The sequence below is a fragment of the Mustela lutreola genome, chromosome 11 (genome assembly GCF_030435805.1).
Source record: "Mustela lutreola isolate mMusLut2 chromosome 11, mMusLut2.pri, whole genome shotgun sequence".
Classification (NCBI taxonomy): domain Eukaryota; kingdom Metazoa; phylum Chordata; class Mammalia; order Carnivora; family Mustelidae; genus Mustela; species Mustela lutreola.
The window spans coordinates 73,826,881-73,848,577 of record NC_081300.1 but is presented as its reverse complement, the minus strand read 5'-3'; the positions used below and the strand labels follow the sequence as shown (position 1 = coordinate 73,848,577).

General features: G+C 50.0%; 1 protein-coding gene across 6 annotated transcripts in view; it reads left to right on the top strand.

Moving 5' to 3' along the window:
- KIAA1671 (KIAA1671 ortholog) overlaps nt 1-21,697 on the top strand; it is a 187,187-nt gene that overhangs the window by 13,628 nt on the left and 151,862 nt on the right. For 2 of the 6 annotated variants that reach the window (XR_009345751.1, XR_009345748.1), the window contains exon 1: nt 5,860-5,919. The exons of 2 other annotated variants lie outside the window; for them this stretch is intronic. Coding sequence is in view for 1 of the 4 variants with exons in the window: in XM_059138795.1 (XP_058994778.1) it covers nt 5,912-5,919 (8 nt within the window). In the remaining 3 variants the exon portion in view is untranslated. Of the gene's footprint in view, nt 1-5,857; nt 5,920-21,697 lie in introns of those variants that run through there. 2 more of the 6 variants (XR_009345749.1, XM_059138795.1) reach the window with 2 other exon arrangements.

Sequence of the window (21,697 nt, the reverse complement as noted above, 5' to 3'; positions counted from 1 at the left end):
GTTATTGTAGAGGGCGATTCTTATTGCAAAAACAATCCAGATTCGTTGTAGAACACAAGCAAAACACACACATACATCAACACCCCACCAAAATTAACCAAAATGTGAACCACCTAGATATATATTACAGCACTTAATGATAGCTAAAATAATATGATTAATGTTCATTGAGCATTCACTAAATGCTTTACATGCTTTATTTCATTTCACCTATTCAGAAAACCATACTTTCGCCCATTTCAGACAACCATATTCATGAGAGATTTGAATTCAGGACCCTGTACTCATGAACACATGGTTGGAACCACTGAAGGATGTGGTCCTCCATTAATTCTTCCATTTGCCCTCCATCTACTTTTCCATTCTTTCTTCTATCCATCCTTCTTTTTACGCATCTATTTTTTCCCTATCTACTGACCCATCTACCCATCCGTCCTTTGATCCATCCATCCATTCTTCCATCCTTCCACCTACCTATCCATCCAACTATCCATCTATCTATTCACCCCCTTTAATTTACCCGCCATCTCTCTGTCCTTCAGTGTATACATCATGCATCCATATATCCATCCATCTACCCATTCATCCTTCTGCCCTTTCACCCATCCATCCATGTACCCATGTGTGCATACATCCATTCACCCACCTGCTTACTTCTCATCCATCCATGCCTCCATCCATGCATCCATGGCTCCATCCATGCATCCATGCATCCATCCATCCATCCATCCATCCATGCATCCAAGCCTCCATCCATCCATCCATGCATCCATTCATCCATCCATGCAACTATTTATTGAGCACCTGCTCTGTCCCAGGCACCTCTGTATTAAGGATATGACAGGATTCAGTGCCTTTATGGGCCAGACATTCTAGTGGGGAAGGAAGCAGATTCACGGTCCCATTAATAAGACAGGCAGTTTTATTTAATTTTTATTTTACTTACTTATTTTTTTGAGAATTGGGGGAGAGTGGGGGCAGGGCAGAGGGAGAGGGAGGAAGCGAATCTTATGCAGGCTCCATGCCTAGCATGAGCCCGATGTAGGGCTCATCTCACAACCCTGATACCTTGACCTGAGCTGAAATCAAGAATCAGATGCTTAACCGACTGAGCCACCCAGGCGCCCCAATATCTGTTTTAGATGGGAATAAGGGAATGACTCTGAGGAAATTAACTTAGAGCTGAAGTGACCTAAAGGCAACAAAAGGGCTATCTGAAGAGCCTGGGTGGGAGGAAGGGTTCTGGGCAGAAGAACTGACAAGTGCAAAGGCCCTAAGATAGGAGAAAGTTGGAAATGCTAGAAGAACCAAAGGAGCAGAGGAAGCTGGGCAGGAGGTACAGTGCAGGGTAACATGGGGTTGATGGTAAGCGTGGAGGCCCTTCGTGATAGGATGTGGGTTTGGGTTTTAAAGAGATTCTTCTGGCTGCCTAGCAGAGAATTACTTCAGGTTGAGGCAGGAAGCCTGGAGGACAGGGAGGAGGTAGTTGTCCCACAGGTGACAGAGGATGAGGGCAGAGGTGGAGGACAGCCCTCCCCAAGACCATTCCCCCCCACACCTGCCCCTCTGCAGTCTGAAAATTATGTATTTTTTCTCTAATGTCTGTCTCCCCTATGGGACTAGAACCCTCAGGAGGGCAGGGACTTTGTCTAGTTCACTGTCCTGTCCCCAGAACAGTGCCTGACATACAGCAGGTGTGCTCAGTAAATATTTGTCCGATGAATGACTGGTGTGTCCCAAAGAAAATCTGGGTGAAAATCACAACGAGGAGGGTGAATAATAGTGATGACCAGATAAAATAGCCTATGTGGAAAGCACTGTGCTGGGCTCCTGCCTTTCTGTCAGCCCTCCCCCTGCCCCCCTGCGCCTCCCTTGCTAGGCTGGACCTCAGGGAATTTTGGCAGCTCCTGGAGGCCCTATCGTCTGGCAGGCCATCAGCCAATCCCTGGCTGGTTCAGGTCTGGCTCACTTTCGGGAAAGGACTTCTCAGCCTGGGTGGGGCAGCCTTGGGTTGGGCCTCTTGACTGGGTAGGAGGGATTTGTGTGCAGTTGAAGACAGAGGTTCAGAGGGCAAGCCCTGGTCTTCCTAGCCTGTGAGCTCAAGCATGTCCTGTCCCCTCTGTAAGGCTCAGTTTGTTTGCAGAGCCATGGGGATGACCAGTAACAATGCTGACGTCTATCCAGCCCCTGGGATACCCCAGACACTGATCGTTCACGCAGTTCTTATGGTGGCTCCAGGAGGTGGAAACTCTTCTTGTTCCTGTTTTCCAGATTAGGACCCTGAGGACTGGAGAAGCAAAGTCGAACCCCTGTGCCCACGCAGGAGGTGTGACTTGAATCCACCCGTAGCTTGTGCTTTGTGGATCTAACGTATCAATCCCATGTTTCCCAAGTTCTGGTCATTCTTGTATCACCTTGAGGTTTGTTCCTATTTCTGTTCCACCTGGAGTGGTCCTTAGTTAACCTCCTTCTTGAACTCGACTCACCTTTTTTTTTTTTTTTTTTTTTTAAAGATTTTATTTATTTATTTGACAGAGAGATAGATCCCAAGTAGGCAAAGAGGCAGGCAGAGAGAGAGAGAGAGGGAAGCAGGCTCCCTGCTGAGCAGAGAGCCCAATGCGGGGCTCCATCCCAGGACCCAGGATCACGACCTGAGCCGAAGGCAGAGGCTTAACCCACTGAGCCACCCAGGTGCCCACTCGACTCACCTTTTTAACAGCAGTTTTATCGAGATAGAATTCACGTACTATATGATTCATCCAGTTAAAGTGCCTGGTGGGCTCAGTCAGTGGAGCACATAACTCTGAATCTCAGGGTTGTAAGTGCCAGCCCCATGTTGGGTACAGAGATGACTTAAAAACAAAATCTTAAAAAAAAAAAAAGTATACAGGGGTGCCAGTCAGTTAAACGTCTGCCTTCAGCTTGGTTGTAATCCCAGGGTCTTGGGATTGAGCCCCGCATTGAGCTCCCTGCTCAACTGGGGAGCCAGCTTCTCCCTTTCCCACTCCCCCTGCTTGTGTTCCCTCTCTCGCTATGTCTCTCTCTGTCAAATAAATAAAATCTTTAAAAAAAAATAAAGTATACAAATTCAGATTACAGTTAAAAATAGAAATATGGTACAAACTTTCAGTTATAAAATAAATCACAGAGGTGAAAAGTACAGCCTAGGGAGTGTGGTTAATAAGACTGTAATAATGTCATTTTGTGACAGACGGTGACTACACTTAACCGTGATGAGCACTGAGTAATGGAGGGAATTGTTGAATCATTATGTTGTACACCTGAAACTAACAATATTATGTTAATTATATGTCAGTAAAAAGAAATACCACTTCTGGGTATTTATCTGAAGGAAACAACACACTGAGTCAAAAAGATATAGGCATCCCGTGTTTTGTTGCAACATTATTTATAATACGTAAGGTATGGAAGCAACTTATGGGTCCATGGATGGGTGAGTGGATAAAGAAGATGTGAGCTATAGACAAGGGAATATTATTCAGCCATTAAAAAGAACACCATTTGTGACATGGATGGACCTTGAGGGCATTATGCTCAATGAAATAAGAAAAAGATAAATACCATATGATTTCACTTCTATGTAAAATCTAAAAAAATCCCCCCCCAAACAATCAAACAATCAAAACAAACCAAGCTCATACATACAGAGAACAGATGGGTGGTTGCCAGAGGTGGGGCTGCGGAGGGGGAAGGAAAATGGGTGAAGGGGGTAAATACAAACTTCCAGCTGTAAAATGAATTTGGGAATGCAGTGTCAGCATGGGGACTCTAATTCATGATACCGTATGGCATATTTGAAAGTTGCTAAGAGAACAGATCCTAAAAGTTCTCATCACAAGAAGAAAAAAAATTTTTTTAACTATGGTGATGGATGTTAGCCAGTGCTATGGTGGTGATCATTTCACAATGTATTCAGCTATCAAATCATTGGGCTTCCTGGGTGGCTTAGTTGGTTGAGTGCCTGACTCTTAGTTTTGGCTCAGGTCACAATCTCAGGGTCATGGAATTGAGCGCTGCGTCTAGCTCTGCACTCAGCTCAGCATCAACTTGAAATTCTCCTCCCTCTGCCCCTCCTGCTTGTGTTCTCTCTCTCTCTCTCTCAAATAATTAATAAATACTGAATCATTATGTTGAGTCCCTGAAGTAATTATGTTTTATGTCAATTAGACTTAAGTAAAAGAATAAAAGTACATAAAAAGCAAAAAAAAATTTTAATGATTTTATTTACCCATTTGAGAGACAGAGAGAGCGCGCATGAGCAGGGAGGAGTAGAGGGGAGGGAGAGGGAGAGAGAATCTGAAGCAGGATCTGCTCTGAACACAGAGCCCAACGTGGGGCTCGATCCCATGACCCTGAGATCATGACCTGAGCTGAAACCAAGAGTCAGATGCTTAAGTGACTGAGCCACCCAGGCATCCCCAAAGAAAAAAATTTAAAAAGTGTACAATTCAGTGGTTTTTATATTCACAGAGTTCTGCAACCTTCACCATGATCAATTTTAGAGCACTGTTATGACCAGGTGAAGAAACCAGGTACATATTAGCTATCATTGCCTCCTTCCTTCCAATGACCACAGCTGTGGGTATACCGGCATTCATCTCCTTCTGTCTCTAATGATTGGACTGTTTTGGATATTTTCTGTAAATGGACTCATACAATGTGTGGCCTTTGCTGACTGACTTTGCTTTCACTTGGCATAATGTTTTCAGGGTTCCCCATGTTGTAATGCGTATCAGGACTCCATTCCTTTTTGTGGCTGCATAATATTTCATTGTGTGGATATACCACATGCTGACTTGTTTTTTAAAAACTTAAACATTTTATTTTAAAAAAGATTTTATTTATTTATTTTAGAGAGAAAAAATGAGAGAGAGCACAAGAGAGGGGATGGTCAGAGGGAGAAGCAGACTCCCTCCTGAGGAGGACGTGGGACTCGATCCTGGTACTCCACGATCATGACTTGAGCTGAAGGCAGTTGCTTGATCAGCTGAGTCACCCAGGTGCCCCCAAAACTTAAACATTTTAAGGATGTTCGATGGGCTAGTTATATTTGATGTAACACACATGGAAAGATATCACACACACGCTCTGGCATACTTGGGACATTGCCTTATGAACTAAGGCAAGCTGCCTGCTTTTTATATTCGGGATTTGGAAGCAGGTGCAACAAGGTGTACACTCTTCCCATGGACGAGGAAAGCACACCCTGTTGCGCTCAGTTTTGCTCAGGCTGCACACTGCGCCCATCCACATATTGGGTTGAAACACCAACATTCCTCTTTTGGAGGTCAGCAGGGGTGGAATACCGTAATTTCATAGGGTATACCCTTTGGATGGCTCCACCAGGTGGGCGATAGCAAGCCCTTTTTCCAGATGAGAACACTGAGGGTCAGGGAGGGAGGTGACTCAGCATGAAGACCCACTGTCCCTGCTCATTTCCTTTGGCCTTCTTTGGCACTGGGCAGTGACACTGTGGACTCACTTGTGGGGGACGGGCTCTTTTATTGATTCGGCAGTGGGAATGAATGGGTTTCCCTGCACCATCCACACCCCACTTGCTGCAGTGTGGCCATCTGTGTGCCTGGTGGTGCACACTGGCCAGGCAGCTGCCTGGGGACCCGACAAGTGTCCCAATCCCTGGTCTTCAGGACTTCTGACAGCCTGGTTCTCCCTCTCCCGCCCTGCAGCCCTGGGAGGGGCAATGCTGAGCCCTCATGTCCCCCTGGGGAAGATCGCTCCACATTTGGCAGTACCCTGTTGGGGAGCAAGGTGGCAGAATCCCCAGGGGTGGGCATTGGATCCGGCCCCTAACAAGGCTGTCTGGGTTTTCCTTTCTAGGGGAGAGAACAGAAGGCTTGAGGAGGATGGTGAGTGTTTCACTCAAGGTCACATGACCAGGTAGGAACTGAGCAGAGTCAAGACATCAGGATTCCTGCTTCCTGATTCATACTCTTTCCCTAGGACACCCTCCTGGTGCCCCCTTGCCCTTCCATGCCCCACCTTTGTTGGAGGGACCTGTCCATGCCGCCCCCCTCTAACAGGTGTGATGGGCTTGGGGTGCTAAAGCTCCCAAGCTGTTTGGGGGAGCCTGAATACCCACTGGGTGCTCACAAGCCTCAGGCACTCCCCTGGGGGATGCAGAGAGCCCACCAGGCCATTTGAGAGAGACATGAAGGTGCTCTCAACACTCAGCACCCTGGTGGGTAGGGAGATGGGTTTGGTCCCCTTCCCTATCTGTTCCCCGCATGGTGGAGTCCACCCCCAGCCTGATCCATGGCCACCTGCCTCTGGCTGGGCCTGAGTCCACTGGGCTTTGCAGGAGAACTGCTGCCCACTGCCTTCCTTGCCCTGGGTGGACAGAACCTTGAGGGGACCCTGCCAGTCAGTGGGGGTGGCACAGATGGGATGAGACCCTCTGGAGTCACAGTCCAGTGAGGTTGACCATGGCTCCACAGAAAGACAGAACCGAGTTCCATTCTTGCCTCTGGACAATTCACATGTGACGGTGGTACCTCCTTCAAAGGGCTTTAAGGATTGTACCTGTAATAGGAGCTCAAGACACGGCCATGGCACCGGGGAGGAGGAAAGAGGAAAGCACAGCAGGTGGGCTCTCGTCTCAGGCAAGCTTGGGTTCAAGGGCTCGTCTTCACTGTTTGCCGTTTGTGTGACTGTCCGATCGTCAGCCTCTGTTTCCATGTTTGTACAATGGGAATAATGGTAGAATCACCTCAGAGCGGGCTCTCATCAGGATTAACGGACATGTGGTCTGTGAAGTTCTTACTATCCTGGTGCTGGAGGTGTCTTTGGCCACTGTTATTATTATTAGTGTAGTAATAATAATAATTCTGCAGTATCAGCGTCAAACATATCTGCATTTGTTGGATGACCTTGCAATATGGGGGTTGTGTTTCTTTGACAAGAGAAACCAACAGAGCTCCTCCTGTGGGGATTTGAAATAAAATGTTTGGCCCGAGGCCAGGGACTTTGTGTCCTGCCTCGCCCTTGATGAATGAAGCCGGTGACCTGAGTGAGGCTGGCTCATGGATGGCCCCAACCCCAACTTTCTCTTGGAAACCAGTTCCCAAGTCTGGCCTCTTGGAGCCTGTGCGTCAGGAACAGAAAGGCCTGGATGTTTCTAAGATGCTCTAACCCCGTGGCCACCTGGGGGCACCCGCCATCCCTCACCCCACCCCTGGGCTCTGGGGTGAGTTGTGCTGACTATGGGACCAAGGGCTTGGCTTCTCACTCTCAGACTTACAGGAGGCCGAGGCTAGAGGAGCAGGGGTCACCAAAGCCCAGAGAGGGCAGGCCTGCGTCACCCAGCAAGCGGAGGGCAGGTGGTTCTGGGCAGGGATGTCTTCTGTACCTCATCAACCTCTGTCCTCACTGAGTTTGATTTCTGCACTTCCCACGTGTGCCACATAGTCTGTCCCTTACTCAGAAGTGGCACCCGATACTAAATAAACCACAAGGCCAAAGATTCATCCCCCTGGGCCCACATATTCTTTACCTTGGTGTGTTTTCCAGAACTCCAGAGCTCCGGCAGGGTATGGAGGGGGGACAGTAATATTCACAAGCACTGCGGTGATACTTAGCATGTGGGCACATGCTGTGAACCAGGCCCTCTGCCCCCCTTCATCCTCCCTATGGCCTCGTGTTTTCCCATTTTACAGATGAGGAAACTGAGGCACAGAGAGACATATTACGTTGCCTAAGGCCGCCTAGCTAGTGCATGGTTGAACTGCGATAGGAACCCAGGTAGCTGGGTGCCAAGACAGGCCTCATCCTCGCACCAGATTTTTTTTTCATTAATTTATTTTTAAATGGTGGTGAAAAATACACATAACGGAAACCTACCATCTTTGCTGTTTTGAGGCAAACAGTATAGCGGCATTAAGTATATTCACACCGTTGGTCTGCCGTCCCACCATCCTGCTCCACAACTCTGCAGCTTCCAGAATGGACATTCTGTGCCCTTTGAACATGAAGTCCCCCTCCCTTGCTGTCCCAGCCACTGGCACCCAGCATTCCCCTGTCTGTCTCTGTGAATCTGACCACGCCAGGGGCCTCCTTATGTGGCATTGTGGGACGTTTGCATTTTGTGACTGGCTCATGTCACTCAGCGTCCCGTCCTCACCCATGCTGTAGCCTGTGTCAGTACTCCCTTGCTTTTTAAGGCTGGATAATACTGCATTGTGTGGATTGAGCACATTGTGTTTGTCCCTTCATTGGTCAGGGGACACTGGAGAGGCTCCCACCCCGTGGTGTGGTGGACAGTGCTGCTACCAACACAGGTGTATGGGTATCTCTTTGAGACCCTGCTTTCAATTTTTCTGGGTCTATACCCAGACGTGGGATTGCTGGACCCTAGCAATGTTTTTAATTCTCCGGGGAGCCGCCATACTGTTGTCCACAGAGCAGCGGCGCCATTTTACGTTCCCGCCATTTCATGTGCGCGGACTCCAGCGTCGCTATCCCCACCAGCGTTTGTCTGTTTCTGTGTTTTTGATACTGGCCATCCACATAGACGTGACTGGCCCCTGCTTTCTGTGGGAGAGTCTGAGGATCTGTATCTGTGGTGCCTCGGTCCCTGGGAGAATGTCCGCTGCATCATGATGTGCTTTCTGGAAGTATCTTGGCCTCCCTTACCCTATGGTGAACTTTCACAGGACGTACCCAGTGCCACACAAAGGGCTGGCCTGGATATAATAAAGAACCTGTTTTTCATAGACTCTGGGCATGCCCTGGCATGTGTCGTTTTGAGGAGAAATACATTAGGCCTGGGTCTTAATTCTTCCAGGATGCTGTCCAGGCACCGTGGACCCAACTCCTGGCTCACTGGGGAGGAAGTAGCACTGAAGTACCCAGAGCTTGGCTGTTCTGAAGAAGCCCCTCAGAAAGCTTTAAAAAATCCAGGTGCTGCTGGGTCTACCCTCTGGAGGCCCACACTCAGCAGGTCTGGGATGGAGCCTGAGCATTTGTAATAAAAAAGAAATCCCCTGGGCGTCTGGGGGGTTCAGCAGTTAAGTGTCTGCCTTCAGCTCAGGTCATGAGCCCCGGATCCTGGGATCAAGTCCTGCATCAGGCCCCCTGCTTGGTGGGAAGTCTGCTTCTCCCTCTCCATCTGTTCCCCCCTCTCTTTATTTCAAATAAATAAAAGCTTTCAAAAAAACCCCACAAACAAACACCAAAAAAGAAAGAAATCCCCCCATGGTGCCCCACCCAGGTGTTACTTATAGGAACCTGATCCTATAACATATTATTTTACCCTGGCTACAGCTGAGGGGTTTATCCCAGAACTACCCAAGGGATGTGAATGTGTGCCTGCATCTCTGCTTGAGAGAGTGAAGGCATGGGTGGGTGGTGGGTGGGTGTGTACAGAGACCCTCCAGCTCTCTCATTCACACACCATCCCAATTTTGCCACGTCTGTGTGCCTCTGTTATTATTTATTATTAGAAAATAACATACATTTATATTATTATATATTATAAATTATATAATTAATTATATAATATATAATAAAATATTTTATAGTACAGAATAGTAATATTTTATATTATTATCACAGTATTAATTATATCAATTGTATATAATATGTAAATATTAATAAGTATTTGAGCTGGTAATTAAAATATATAATTATTAAATATATTAATAATCAGTGATCCATATATTAATATAAAATTGTATTGATATTTTGTATCATTATTCTACTTCGAGAAAACCAGCACCTCTGGCCATTGGTAGTTTGCTTTAAGGATACAAACAAAGGGGGCGCCTGGATGATCAGTGGGTTAAGTCTCTGCCTTCAACTTGGGTCATAATCTCAGGGTCCTGGGATCGTGCCCCCCATTGGGCTCTCTGCTCAGCGGGGATCCTGCTCCCCCGCAACCGCCTCTCTGCCTACTTGTGATCTCTGTCAAATAAATAAAATCTTAAAAAAAAAAAAAGAAACAAAAGAGGGGCGTCTGGGTGACTCAGTCAGTGAAGCCTCTGACTTCTGGTTTCCGCTCGGGTCGTGACCTCAGGGTTGTGAGATCGAGATCAGGATCAGGATTGCACGTCGGGCTCTGCACCAGGCTGGAGCCTGCTTGAGATTCTCTTTCCCCTTCCCTATGCTCTTTCTGCTCCTGCAGGAAGGAGGAGCTCGCTCTCTGTGTCCCTCTTTCTCTAAAATAAATCTTAACAAAAAAGAATACAAAGAAGACCAAACCGTGTCATAGTTCCGCCTGCATAAATGTTGCCATCCCGATGGGTTTTGAGCTGGAGGCCTTTCGTTGAAAGGGGCAATGAGCAAGTGTTGTGCCAGCGTTAAGTACGGCCGAGACCCAGTAGAGACTTTCTTCTGGCCGGACCTACTTTTTTTCTACAAGTTGGTGCCATGTCATGTCCAGCCCTGGGACTGTCTGCCTGTCATGCTTCATAAATGCAGAGTCAGGCAGTGAGGGTGTGAGACAGGAGCCTGGGTTGGGGAGAGACAGCAGTTGGGGGTCCCAGTGGGCAAGGCTCACTCTATTGCCTGGCCGTCACTGGAACTCTCCCATGGGTGTCAGGGCAAACCTCAGAGTCCCTTGACCTCTGAGCTTCCCTCGGGGCATCTGAATTCATGGGAAATACCGCTGGATGGCTGCTGTTTGCTATTAGCCATAGGGAAGCTAGCAGGCAGGATCCCTTACCTCTAGGAGTTTATGGGTTGAAGAAGGGGCAGAACCTTGCAGGGGTGGGGGGAGAGGAGCAGGATGCTTTGAAGAAAGTCTGATGGAAGTAGTTTCTCTGAAGGGTTGGCTCTGGCTTTTCTGAGTGTAGTATGACAAGTCATTGCATCTGAGTGGCTTAGAACAAAGACATCTATTCTCTCAAACTCTGAAGGCTAGAAGTCCCAAATCAAGGTGTTGGCAGGGCTCTACTCCCTCCAAGGCTCCAGGGGAGGACCCTTCCTTTTGCCACTTCTGGTGACTTCTAGCATCTTCTAGCAATTCTTGGTGTTCCTTGGCTTCCATTTGTGTATCTGTCTCCTCTTCAAAGGACACCAGTCATTGGATTAGCCCCCCCCCCCCAAATCCAGTGTGACTTCAGTAAGTAAGTCTATCTGCAAAGATCAAATAAGGTCATTTTCTAAGATTCCAGGTGCACATGAATTTTGGGGGGACAATCACTATTCAACCCGCCACACTGAGGAAGGTCCATTAAGACTGAGACCTAAAGGTTGTGTGTTTGGCAGGGGTGAGGGGGGTGGGGAGAGAGTGTCCTTCCAGGCTGAGGGAACAGCATATGCGTAGGCTTCCCCGTGCGAGTATAGCAGAGGGCATTGTGACAGGAGCAGAATAGCAAGGGGAGTGTTGTAGGCTGAGGGCAGAGAAACTGGAGGGTCAGGCACAGAGCCATGGAAAGGGGGTGGATTTAATTCTGAGCCCCTCTAAAGATCCAGGCAGGGGGCACCATGTGATCAGATTCTCTTTTGGGAAAAGGCCGTCTAATGTCAGCCTGGGAAGGTGCATGCTGGTGACCGATGGTGTGTATTCTTTAAGGTTTACCTGCCCCCCACCCCCCCGAGAACATTTACCTCCTGGCAGGTGGCTAGAGCAGTGCTAATACTCCCTGAACCGGAGACTCAGAGAGGGCAAGCAAATAGGGTCACACAGATAGGACAAAGAGCACTGAGGGTCATTGCCGGGGCCTTCTGTCTTGCGAGTGCTCACCACACTGATGCAATGGTCCTTGGTTCTTGCAAGACAGCCGGGATTCCGGGTCAGGGGACATACCCCAGAACAGGGAACACTGATTTTATATACACACTCCTGCCTGTACGGAGTTATGTGCCCCTTCAAGAGAAGGTTTCATTTAGTGAATGTGGAATTCCCTTGTATGTGTGAACTGCTATGACCCTCCCCACTCAGAACGGGAAGAAGCAGGCGAAGAACAGTAAACACTGATGTGTCCACGGAAGAGATTTTGGGAGGCTTGTGATAAAACCTTGGGCCAACACCCAAAGGGCACGGCAGGATAAATATGACCATTCCAGAACCTTTAAACTGATGTTTCCCTGACTTTGGGATGTATATTGGCATAGAGAAGAACTTGCTTTCTCTTGGGAAATAAAAATAATGTATCTATTTCAGATGTAACATTCCATAGAGTGACCATATCAATTTTTTCCCACTGGGACCTGAAACATAAATCAGGCACTGTCTCCCAGGTGTTAAGGATGCTAATAAGGGTGCTTATTTGCTGGACCAGAAGTCCCCAGTGCAGGGCAAGGCCCTTACTTCCTGCTTAGTCTCTTGTTTTTTCTGCTTAGTTTCTTGTTTTTTCATAAACTCCTAGAGGTAAGGGATCCTGCCTGCTAGCTTCCCTATGGCTAATAGCAAACAGCAGCCATCCAGCGGTATTTCCCATGAATTTCTTAGTCTCAGTGCTGAGAGCAGGGAGGAGGGAGGAATTACTAGGGAAAACCCTCTTTCCGTTGAGGATTTTTCTCCAACTGTGTTTTGAGAGAGTGGTGAGGTGAGTCAGTAATCACCAATGCCCTCCCCCCACCACCCCCCTGGCTGCTGAGATGGACCCCCTTCCCAGCAAGGTGGAGAGATGCTCAGTGTGTTTGCGTGTTTGGGGGTGGGGGGTGTGGAGCAGAGAAGTTAAATTTGGTTCCGGATCTGAGGGCTGGTTTCCTTCCTCTCCTGGTGAAAGGCTCTGTGGAATGAATCACGTCCTCTCTTTAGAGTTCTGGGCCCACAGAATGTCAAGGCCAGGCTGGTGCTGTTGGAGGGACGCCCGCCCAGGGGATGTCAGACTCTGGTTTGCAATACCATGGAGGGACTTTGGGCCACAGGGATGATGCCTCTGGCTTCCCATTGAGGTGCATATATTAATTTCCATTCATTCATTCATCTACCCATTGCAATCCTAGGTGATGTTCAACTCCCTCCTGGGGGTGGGGCCTTGCATTAATCATCCATGCCTTCTTTGTTCCCCTGCTTGGGCCTAACCCTTTTCAGGCCCCAGGGACTCATTGAAAGACAAGGCCCCTCCACAACCTAGGGTAACAGCCCACTAGCTTCTCCTGTAAAGGACCAGATAGTTTTGGCTTTTTGGACTATAAGAGCCCCATCATGACTGACCGCCATATACTGCCCAAGCAGCCAGGGACAATATGTAACTGAGTGCGTCCTCCACTCAGATTTTCTTTTTTTTTTTTCTTTCTTTCTTTTTTTTTTTTTTTAAGAATTTATTTATTTATTTGACTGAATTCACAAATAGGCAGAGAGGCAAGCAGAGAGAGATTGGAGGAAGCAGGCTCCCTGCAGAGCAGAGAGCCCGATGTGGGGCTCGATTCCAGGACCCTGGGATCATGACCTCAGCCGAAGGCAGAGACTTTAACCCACTGAGCCATCCAGGCACTACTCACATTTTCTTTATGGACACCGAAATTTGATTTTTCAAATAATTTTTATGTGTTGCGAAGTATTATTCTTTCGATTATTTTTTTCAGTGATTTAAAAATCATTCTTTTTTTTTTTTTAAAGATTTTATTTATATATTTGACAGAGAGAGATACAGTGAGAGAGGGAACAAAAACAGAGGAAGTGGGAGAGGGAGAAGCAGACTTGCCGAGCAGGGAGCCCCATTCGGGGATCGATCCCAGAATCCTGGGATCATGACCTGAGCTGAAGGCAGACACATAATGACTGAGCCACCCAGGTGCCCCCAAATCATTCCGATTTTTAAGCAGAGAGCTGAAAGTGGAGGAGGAGGCAGCCCCTTCCTGCAGGCTGTGGGAACAGCAAGGGCAAAGGTCCCGAAGTAGGAACTTTCTGGGGGAAGGAAGTGGTGGCATGTACGAGGAACAGGAAAGTGTGTGTGGCTGAAGCCTGATGAGCGAGGGGGAGAGTGGTGAGGCCCTTTTAGATTTTTATGAAGACTTCCCCTCTCTGAGCTCACTTTCCCTGTTTAAAAGTAAAAGAGGATGGTAACAGCACCTTCCTTTATTAACGAAAGGACGAGGAATACGGAAGAGGTGTTTTGCTGAAGGCAGCATTTGACACAAGAAGGGGGGCCAATTGGGGCAGCATTGGGGTGGGGGTGATCACCTTGACATCTTCCTCTTGTACCATGGGCTTCTCCTGATGTTTTGTCTTCTGCGTGGAATATATCACCTGCTTGGCTGTGGGCTTCCCCAGAGCAGACACAGGGCTCTATTCCCTTGCCTATGCTTTGTGTGGGAGCTGGTCCCAGGAAAGTCTCCCCAGGGACTGGGGAAGCCAGACAGGGCAGGGAAAGAGGCCATTGCTGGGTGTGTTCATCAGCAGGACAGGGGACCTCTGGGGACCGTGTCGAATGGGCAAGCACCCTGGGAGAGGTGGGAGCTGGGGTATGTGTATGTCAGGTCCTGTCCTTCACTGGCTGATGGCTGCTTCTGGGGGATTAGCTCCTGGCCACGTCTGGCGTGTCTGGCACCCCAACCCCCAGGGTAGGGGGAAGTCCTGGGGCAGAGCCTTGAAAGGTTTTGGAAGCAGTTGGAGCGTACAGGGTGATGGATGTGGCCCCACTGCTGTGGGACTTTGTGTCCCCTTCAACACTAGCTCAGATGTTTCCTCTGCAGACACATCCCTCCAGCAGCTTCTAGTCCTCCCTCCTCTGTAGCCCCTGTTGTCCCCAGGTAGACCCTTCCCCGCCATCCCGGGGTCTAGTGCTTTAGGGCCTGCCCCTGTCCTGCCTCCTTGGTCTGTGTTGGACCTGTGTCTTGTTCACTCCTGGATCCATCGGGCGTGGCGTGCAGCAGGTGCCACAGCTGTTGCCTGGCGATGGTGAGTGCAGAGTGATGAGCGGGACCCCTGCCCTCAAGTGCCCAGGGTCCCTGCAGGAGGCCCATGAGTGACAGGTGGCCACGGTTCTGGGAAGCAGTGCAAGGAGCCAGTGTATGAGGTAACCATGCCTTTGACCCCTCCAGCTTCCAGACTTGCGCATCTCACCTCTGGATGAACCCTGACATCTCTCTGGGAGTTCTTAAAATCGCCCTGTGTCTGGGTTCCACCTGCAGAAATTCTCATTCAGTCCAACAGTGTGAATGGCTGTAAATATTGATCCAGTCCTTCTGGCTTGGAATGTTATGAAGGCCTCTGGGTTGGTTTCCTGTGGCTTTCGTAACAAACCTCCAGGAACCGTGGCTCAGAACAACAGAAGTTCATTCTGCCGTAGTTCTGGAGGTCAGAAGTTCGAGGTCAGTTTTGCTGAGCAGAAATTGGCCACTTCCAGAGGAGCTGGGAGAGCCTCCTTTCCCTTGCCTCTTCCAGCTTCTAGAAGCTGCCACCTCAGCTGTCCCTGGTGAGGCTGTCATCTGGCCTTTCCTGGAGGCAGGCCTCCATCTGCTTCCCTCGCACAAGGACATGCGTGATTGCATTTCGGGCCCACCCAGATCCCCCAGGCTCTTCCTTGCCTCTTGAGATCTTTCACATAAGTCCATCCACAAAGGTGCTTTTTCCCACATCGGGTCAGGGATCCTGCTTCCGGGGATGAGCGCATGGCTGTTTTCTGCAGCCATCACCAAGGTCCTGAGAATGCACGTCATGCGCCCCCAGCCTCTGCAGGCATTCCCCGACAGCTAAGCTTCCAGACTCCTGCAGGGCAGGGCACCCTCTCTCTGCTTTACAAGTGGGGAAACTGAGGCACAGGTCAGGAGAGTGATTTTTCTGAAGCTGAGCCTGGATCCGAGACTGACCTCGCCGCATCTGAACCCCCGAGTCATGTTTGTCTTCGCTATGATCGCCCAGGGTAGGAGGGGTCCTGCCCTGCCCAGCCTAGCTCTGTCTGTGGGTCCCAGGACAGTTGAGACCCTCGCCCTAGCTCAGGTCCCAGAATTGGGAGCATGCTTGTGATTTTTAGGGGATTTCTGTTCCAAACCCCCTCAATGGGAAGGATTCCCATTTCTGCTTCATGTGATCCTTTGGGAAGAAAGTTGCTGTTCATGGATGGCAGTTCTTCAAAACTGGTCTTCAGGGTGATTTAACTCAAGTGAGCATTGCGGGCTGGCATCAGACCCGAAGACAGGAGTAAGGGGAAGGGAGCCATTCTGCCCTGGGGGACTATGCTGGAGCCTTCCAGGTCTGGTGGATTTGGCATCATTCTCCCCATTTCACAGGCAAGAAAACTGAGGCTCGGGGAGGGGAATGAACTTATAAGGCCATGCAACTAGTAAGTACAGAGTTGGGATTTGAACCCAGATCTCTCTGACTCCCTGCACTTTGGGCTGGTGTTAGCCTTGAGGCCCAGCATGCTCTCACTGCTTCTGCATGGTGGTGGGGGGCATTAAACTGATGTTTTTCTGGGGTCCCTTTGCCTCTGACTCCCCCTGGCTTCATGTTGGGGGTGGGGGTCGTTCATGCTGTTCCTCTCTCGTATGTGGATGGTCTCAAGTCACACTGTATTTCCTCTTTATCCTCCCATCTCCTACGGGTCCAGAGTACCCCCATCTCCTACCTGGAAGGCGGCAGGCCGCTCCTCTTTGGTTCCCGGCCTCCATCTTGACCTCCGCAGTGTATCCTCCACTGGATAGAAGTGCCCAGGGGAACTTCTAGAAGGGTCACTAAAGCCCTCTAGTGACTTCCTGTCCCACGTAGGAGCAGACCCATGCTCCTTTCTGGAGAGGTCCTGCCTGACTCAGCTCCCACTGCTTTTCAAAATGACCTTTCTTACCTGGCCCTGCCTCATGAGCCTTCTTTCTGGAACACTCTTTTTCTGGCTGTTTGCATGGCAGGCTCATTTAGGTCTCAGCTCAGTTGTCATCTCCTCAGAGAGTCCTTATTCTCACCCGCCCTGCCGCCCCAGGTTAGAGTTGCTCCCCCAGCCCCTGAATCTTTCCACATAACCCTGTGGCTATATCCCTGGTGGTTAGAGCTGTGCCCAACACACAGTAGGTGCTTAATTAATGCATATTTGTTAGATGACTGGTCTGGCGAAGAGGTCCAGCTTCCTGGATGTCCCTGGGCAACTCATGTCCCCTCTCAGAGCTCAGTCTCCTTGGAACTTGGACCAGGTGGTCTTTACAAGGGAAGATTCTGGGCTTCCAGGCCCCAGGAATTCAGGGCTGGTCAGGGCTCTTGGGGGGATGCACTGGCCCAAGGCAAGAGTGTGGGAGGAGGGCTGACCCTGAGCTACAGGAAAGGGAGGGTCCCTGGGTGGAGAAGAAACTATTCGGGACGAGTTCCTGAGGCTTAGAAAGAGTTCCTGAGCCCCCCTCCATATGCACCCCCCCCCCCCGAAAACGCTCGCTGTTGTCTTAGCTGCAGTGCTGGTGCTGGGAGGGTGTGCGGGTGAGTGACCACCCGCCAGGGCCCTCTGCCAAATGGGCTTTTGTTTATTTGAGATTTGAACAAAAAAAGGGTTGTCCTCAGAAAAACACAGCTCCAGAAACCTCGTTGGGGTTTTGGGATCTGGGCAGGAGAGGGCAGAGAACTTTCCTCACTCTTTGCTAAACATTAAAAAAATTTTTTTTGGATAGAACATTGTAAATACCAAAAAGCAGGAAGAAGAAATATCATCCAGGAGCCCACCCCCATCAGACAAGCACTGTGAAATATTGGCAGGGGAATTTTTGTAATTTTGAGGGCACATTTGTTTCTCATATAAATGGATCATACTGGTTATAATTACTACTATTATTATTACTTTTTTTTAAAATCAAACCCCAGATCTATACAGCTTTTCAGTTTTCTAGTTTTCACTTACCATCATGTCATGAACTGGTTTCTCCCATCACCAATGTCTGTAAACTTCATTTGGGACAAGTGTATAAAATTGCCAGAGGAGAATACTGTAGTGTGTTTAACACCAATGTCCGATGGCTGGACATTGAGATTATTTCACATTTCTTGGCCTATCTGTAGTGGCTCATGCATCTGGTCCCCTCTGGCCCTGGGGTGCTATGAACTTAAGGTTCCCCCCAAGGGCCTCCTGCCTCAGGACTTTTGCATAGGCTCTTCCGGCTGTGGTATTCTCTATTGGACCTTCTTGATCCATTTGTATTGATAACTGTCTTGGGTTTTTTCTCCTTGAGTTCTGCCCGTGTCCCCCCACCCCTGACTGGGAGCCACCTGAGGACAGGGGTGCTCCTGCCTGCCATTCCTTGCAGCCTCTGGAGGAGCTGGTGGGGGGGACAGGGAGACTGCTAGTGTCATGTTTCCCAGATGTTCTTTTTTTTTTTTTTTTTAAAGATTTTATTTATTTATTTGCCAGAGACAGAGGGAGAGAGAGCGAGCACAGGCAGACAAAGAGGCAGGCAGAAGCAGAGGGAGAAGCAGGCTCCCTGCCGAGCAAGGAGCCCGATGTGGGACTTGATCCCAGGACGCTGGGATCATGGCCTGAGCCGAAGGCAGCTGCTTAACTAACTGAGCCACCCAGGCGTCCCCAGATGTTCATTTTTTAGCTGTAATCCGGGGGCCTTGGTTTCTTCTTTGTGCTTCAATTGGTTGACTCAGGGGTGAATAAATTGTATGATAGGAGTAGGAAATACATTTTTATTTTGGCCGCAAGAGCATGAGGTGAAGATGGAGTTGAACCCCACAGGCACATGGCACCCCATCCCATCCTCCCTTGACACACTACGCACCTATGGACCCTCACAATCGTGGTGGTTACCATGGAGACCCACAGATGCCATTGTCACCTTAGTCATAATGAGAGGTGTGCTTTTTTTTTTTTTTTTTAAAGATTTTATTTATTTATTTGACAGAGAGAGAGTGCACGCACAAGCACGGGCAGTGGCAGGCAAAGGGAGAAGCAGACTCCCTGCTGAGCAGAGAGCCTGATGTGGGGCTCGATCCCAGGACCCTGGGAACATGACCTGGGCCGAAGGCAGATGCTTAACCCACTGAGCCACCCAGGAGCCCATGAGAGGCTCTCTTGATTGAACATTTAGTATGTGCCAGGCACCGTGTTTGTGCTTTTCAGGAATAGACTCATTTTATCCACAGAGGTGCTATTGCTGTCCTTGTATTACAGATGGGGCAGCTAGGTTCAGAGAGGTATTGTAATTTGCCCAGGATCACACAGCATATAAACCAAGGCAGGATGGGTTCCAGAGTCCATGCTCTTAACTCCAACCCTGCCCCATCACATGAACACACACACACACACACTTTCACACACACCCCTCTCGGGGCATACCAACACTCAGACCCACAGCCTCATAGCTTGCTGGCAAGCCCCATGACTGCCCCTCCTCCACATGCTCCCTGTCCCTCAGTCACACCGCCACCTACTCCCTCCCTCCCCTGCACGCCCATCAGGATGCACAGATCCAAGGCCCCCTGTATGCATAGCTCCCCACCTCCCCAGGCAGAGCTGACTGGCGAACCTTTATGCCGCTCTCTGTGAAATGGCCTTGTCCCCAGGCATCCCACACACAGCCTGGCTTGCCATCCAAATATACACATGCATCTGGTACCTACCCAGCCACCTGGAAACTTGTTCCTTGGACCCAAGCATGCCTAGTGCCCACCCGTTCATATGTGTGGAACAGGTGCATGTACCTACCACGGACCTGGGGTGGGCGTGATCCTGGCCTTGCCCCTCCTTGAGGGGTGGAGCCGTGCGGGACCTATGGTGACTCAGCTTGCTGGGGCAGCTTCAGGTATGGTGGCCTCAGACTCCTGTGGTGGCCTGGATGCCTGGTCTCCCCCCTCACCTGCAGGAAGGGCCTGGAGCTCTGTGGCTCTACCAGGCACTGTGCTGGGCCCTTTTATTGCCCATATGGGGAAATTGAGGCTTGGGACACACAGCCGAAGTCACAAGTCAGGACCACAGACCTCCCCTCAGCTTCTTGGTCACACTGCCTTGCTTCATGCAGGGCTGGCCCAGCCAGGGCCAGTCTCTCAGGCTGGCTTTGGGGACACATCCCTCTGTGTTTTTCAGGACTGACCCCTTGCTTTCTTGCTTTCTTCCTGCCAGTGATTCAGCCTTTTGGCCTCTGGAATTTGGCGAGAGACATGCATGACCTTGGACAAGGCATTTAATCCCTGTAAGCCTCAGTTTCCTGCTTTCTTGATAGTCACCTGTAGTTGCTGGGTAATGGTGAGGAGTCTGGGAGGTGACCTCTGTCTAGGGCTGACTTAAGAGCTGGGGACAAGCACAGAGAGCCTGGCAGTGGGGTTGTTTTTTCACACCGGTGAGCCTGGGGCAGTCGGGGCCCAAGTCTGCCCTGCCTCCTCTTGCCCGCTCCCATCCCCTCCTGTCCCCTGCTCGGCCAGGCCACATCACATCAGTGTTTTTAGATATGGGTCTGGTGGGCCCTCCCCCTCTCCAGAGAGGCAGGACGTGAGTCATGTCCGTGCTGGCAGACGCCACCCTTGGCACAGCTGACCACACCCACCGCTAATCTCCCGAGAGGCCGTCTTTGGGGCTGAGGGATATTGCCAGTGGGGTGGGGGTAGGGGTCAGGCCTGGGTGGGGGACTCCCTAAGGATGCCCATGCTCAGGTCTCTGCCGGGTGCCTGCTGCATAGTGGGAGATCAGCCAGCATGGGATCAATGCGCCATTGGTGCTGAGTGCTTCTACATATATGTTCTTAGCACATGTCTCAGCTGTTTTGAGAACCCCATAGGATTATTAACGCATGTGACCGGTGAGGAGATCAAGGCCGAGGAAGACAAGAAGCTGGGCCAAGTTCACAGAGGTGGGGTTTGAATTTGAGCGTGTGTTCTGTGAGCGGCCCTGGGTAGTTCTCCCTCCAGCTCCAGTGCCCCCTTACCAAGTGCTGATCTCAAAGCAGCTCTCCCCGCCTCTCCCTCTCCCTGCCTTGAAGTCAGCAGTTCTCACCTGAACACACAGGATGGAGATGTGACATATGAGACGCCTTCCCCTGGGACTGGGGGACTTGGGGAGGCTCCTGGCCGGTGGGAGGTAACTCCACCCTCTCCCACACAGGAAGGCAGATCAGAATGCAGGGGAGGCAGGGAGAGGAAGGTGATTCTGTGAGAGCCCCAGAGGCACTCTTCTGGCAGCCTCAGAGCCTTCCAGGATCTGCCCACACCCCTTTCTCCAGACTCAGGCTGCGCCACTTTCCTTCACTCCGCCCTAGCCCTGCTAGCAAAAATTTCTGTTCCTGAGCTCTTTTCTAACTCTGGATCTCTTGGTCTTCCCTTGGCTGGCTCCCTCTGATCCTTTGGGTCATGCAGCTGAAATGTCACTTCTTCCAGGAAGCCATCCTTGATCACCTTAGTCCACTGGACCCGACTGTGATCGCCATCAGGGAGACCCCATTCCCATCATCTCCCTTGTCACCTGCTGCCATCTTTGTCCTGGGCTGTTGGCTTCTCCATCCCCTGTCCTTTTTACTTCCCAACCCCAGACTCTGTGTAAATAGTGACCCCGACTTTTTGAGTTCTTTGCTGTGGCCACATTACCAAGCTGTGGGTCTGGCTTGTAGCGGGTCAATACATTTTTTGAAGAAATTGTGAAAAGAGCAACTTTTCAAAAGTCAGCCAAGGCAAACAGTCAAGGGCTATGGACCCATTTCACAATGGGGTATGTCTCACCATCGTGTAAGACGCCCTAGGGGAGAACGGGGCTTCTGAGCAGGTCCCATCTCTTAGGAGTCAGATTCTAGGAATGCGGGGTGTGTTAAGTTGGGCCCCCCACCAGGTGCAAGGGCAAGTGGTTTATTTGTTGGTAGTATACCATTA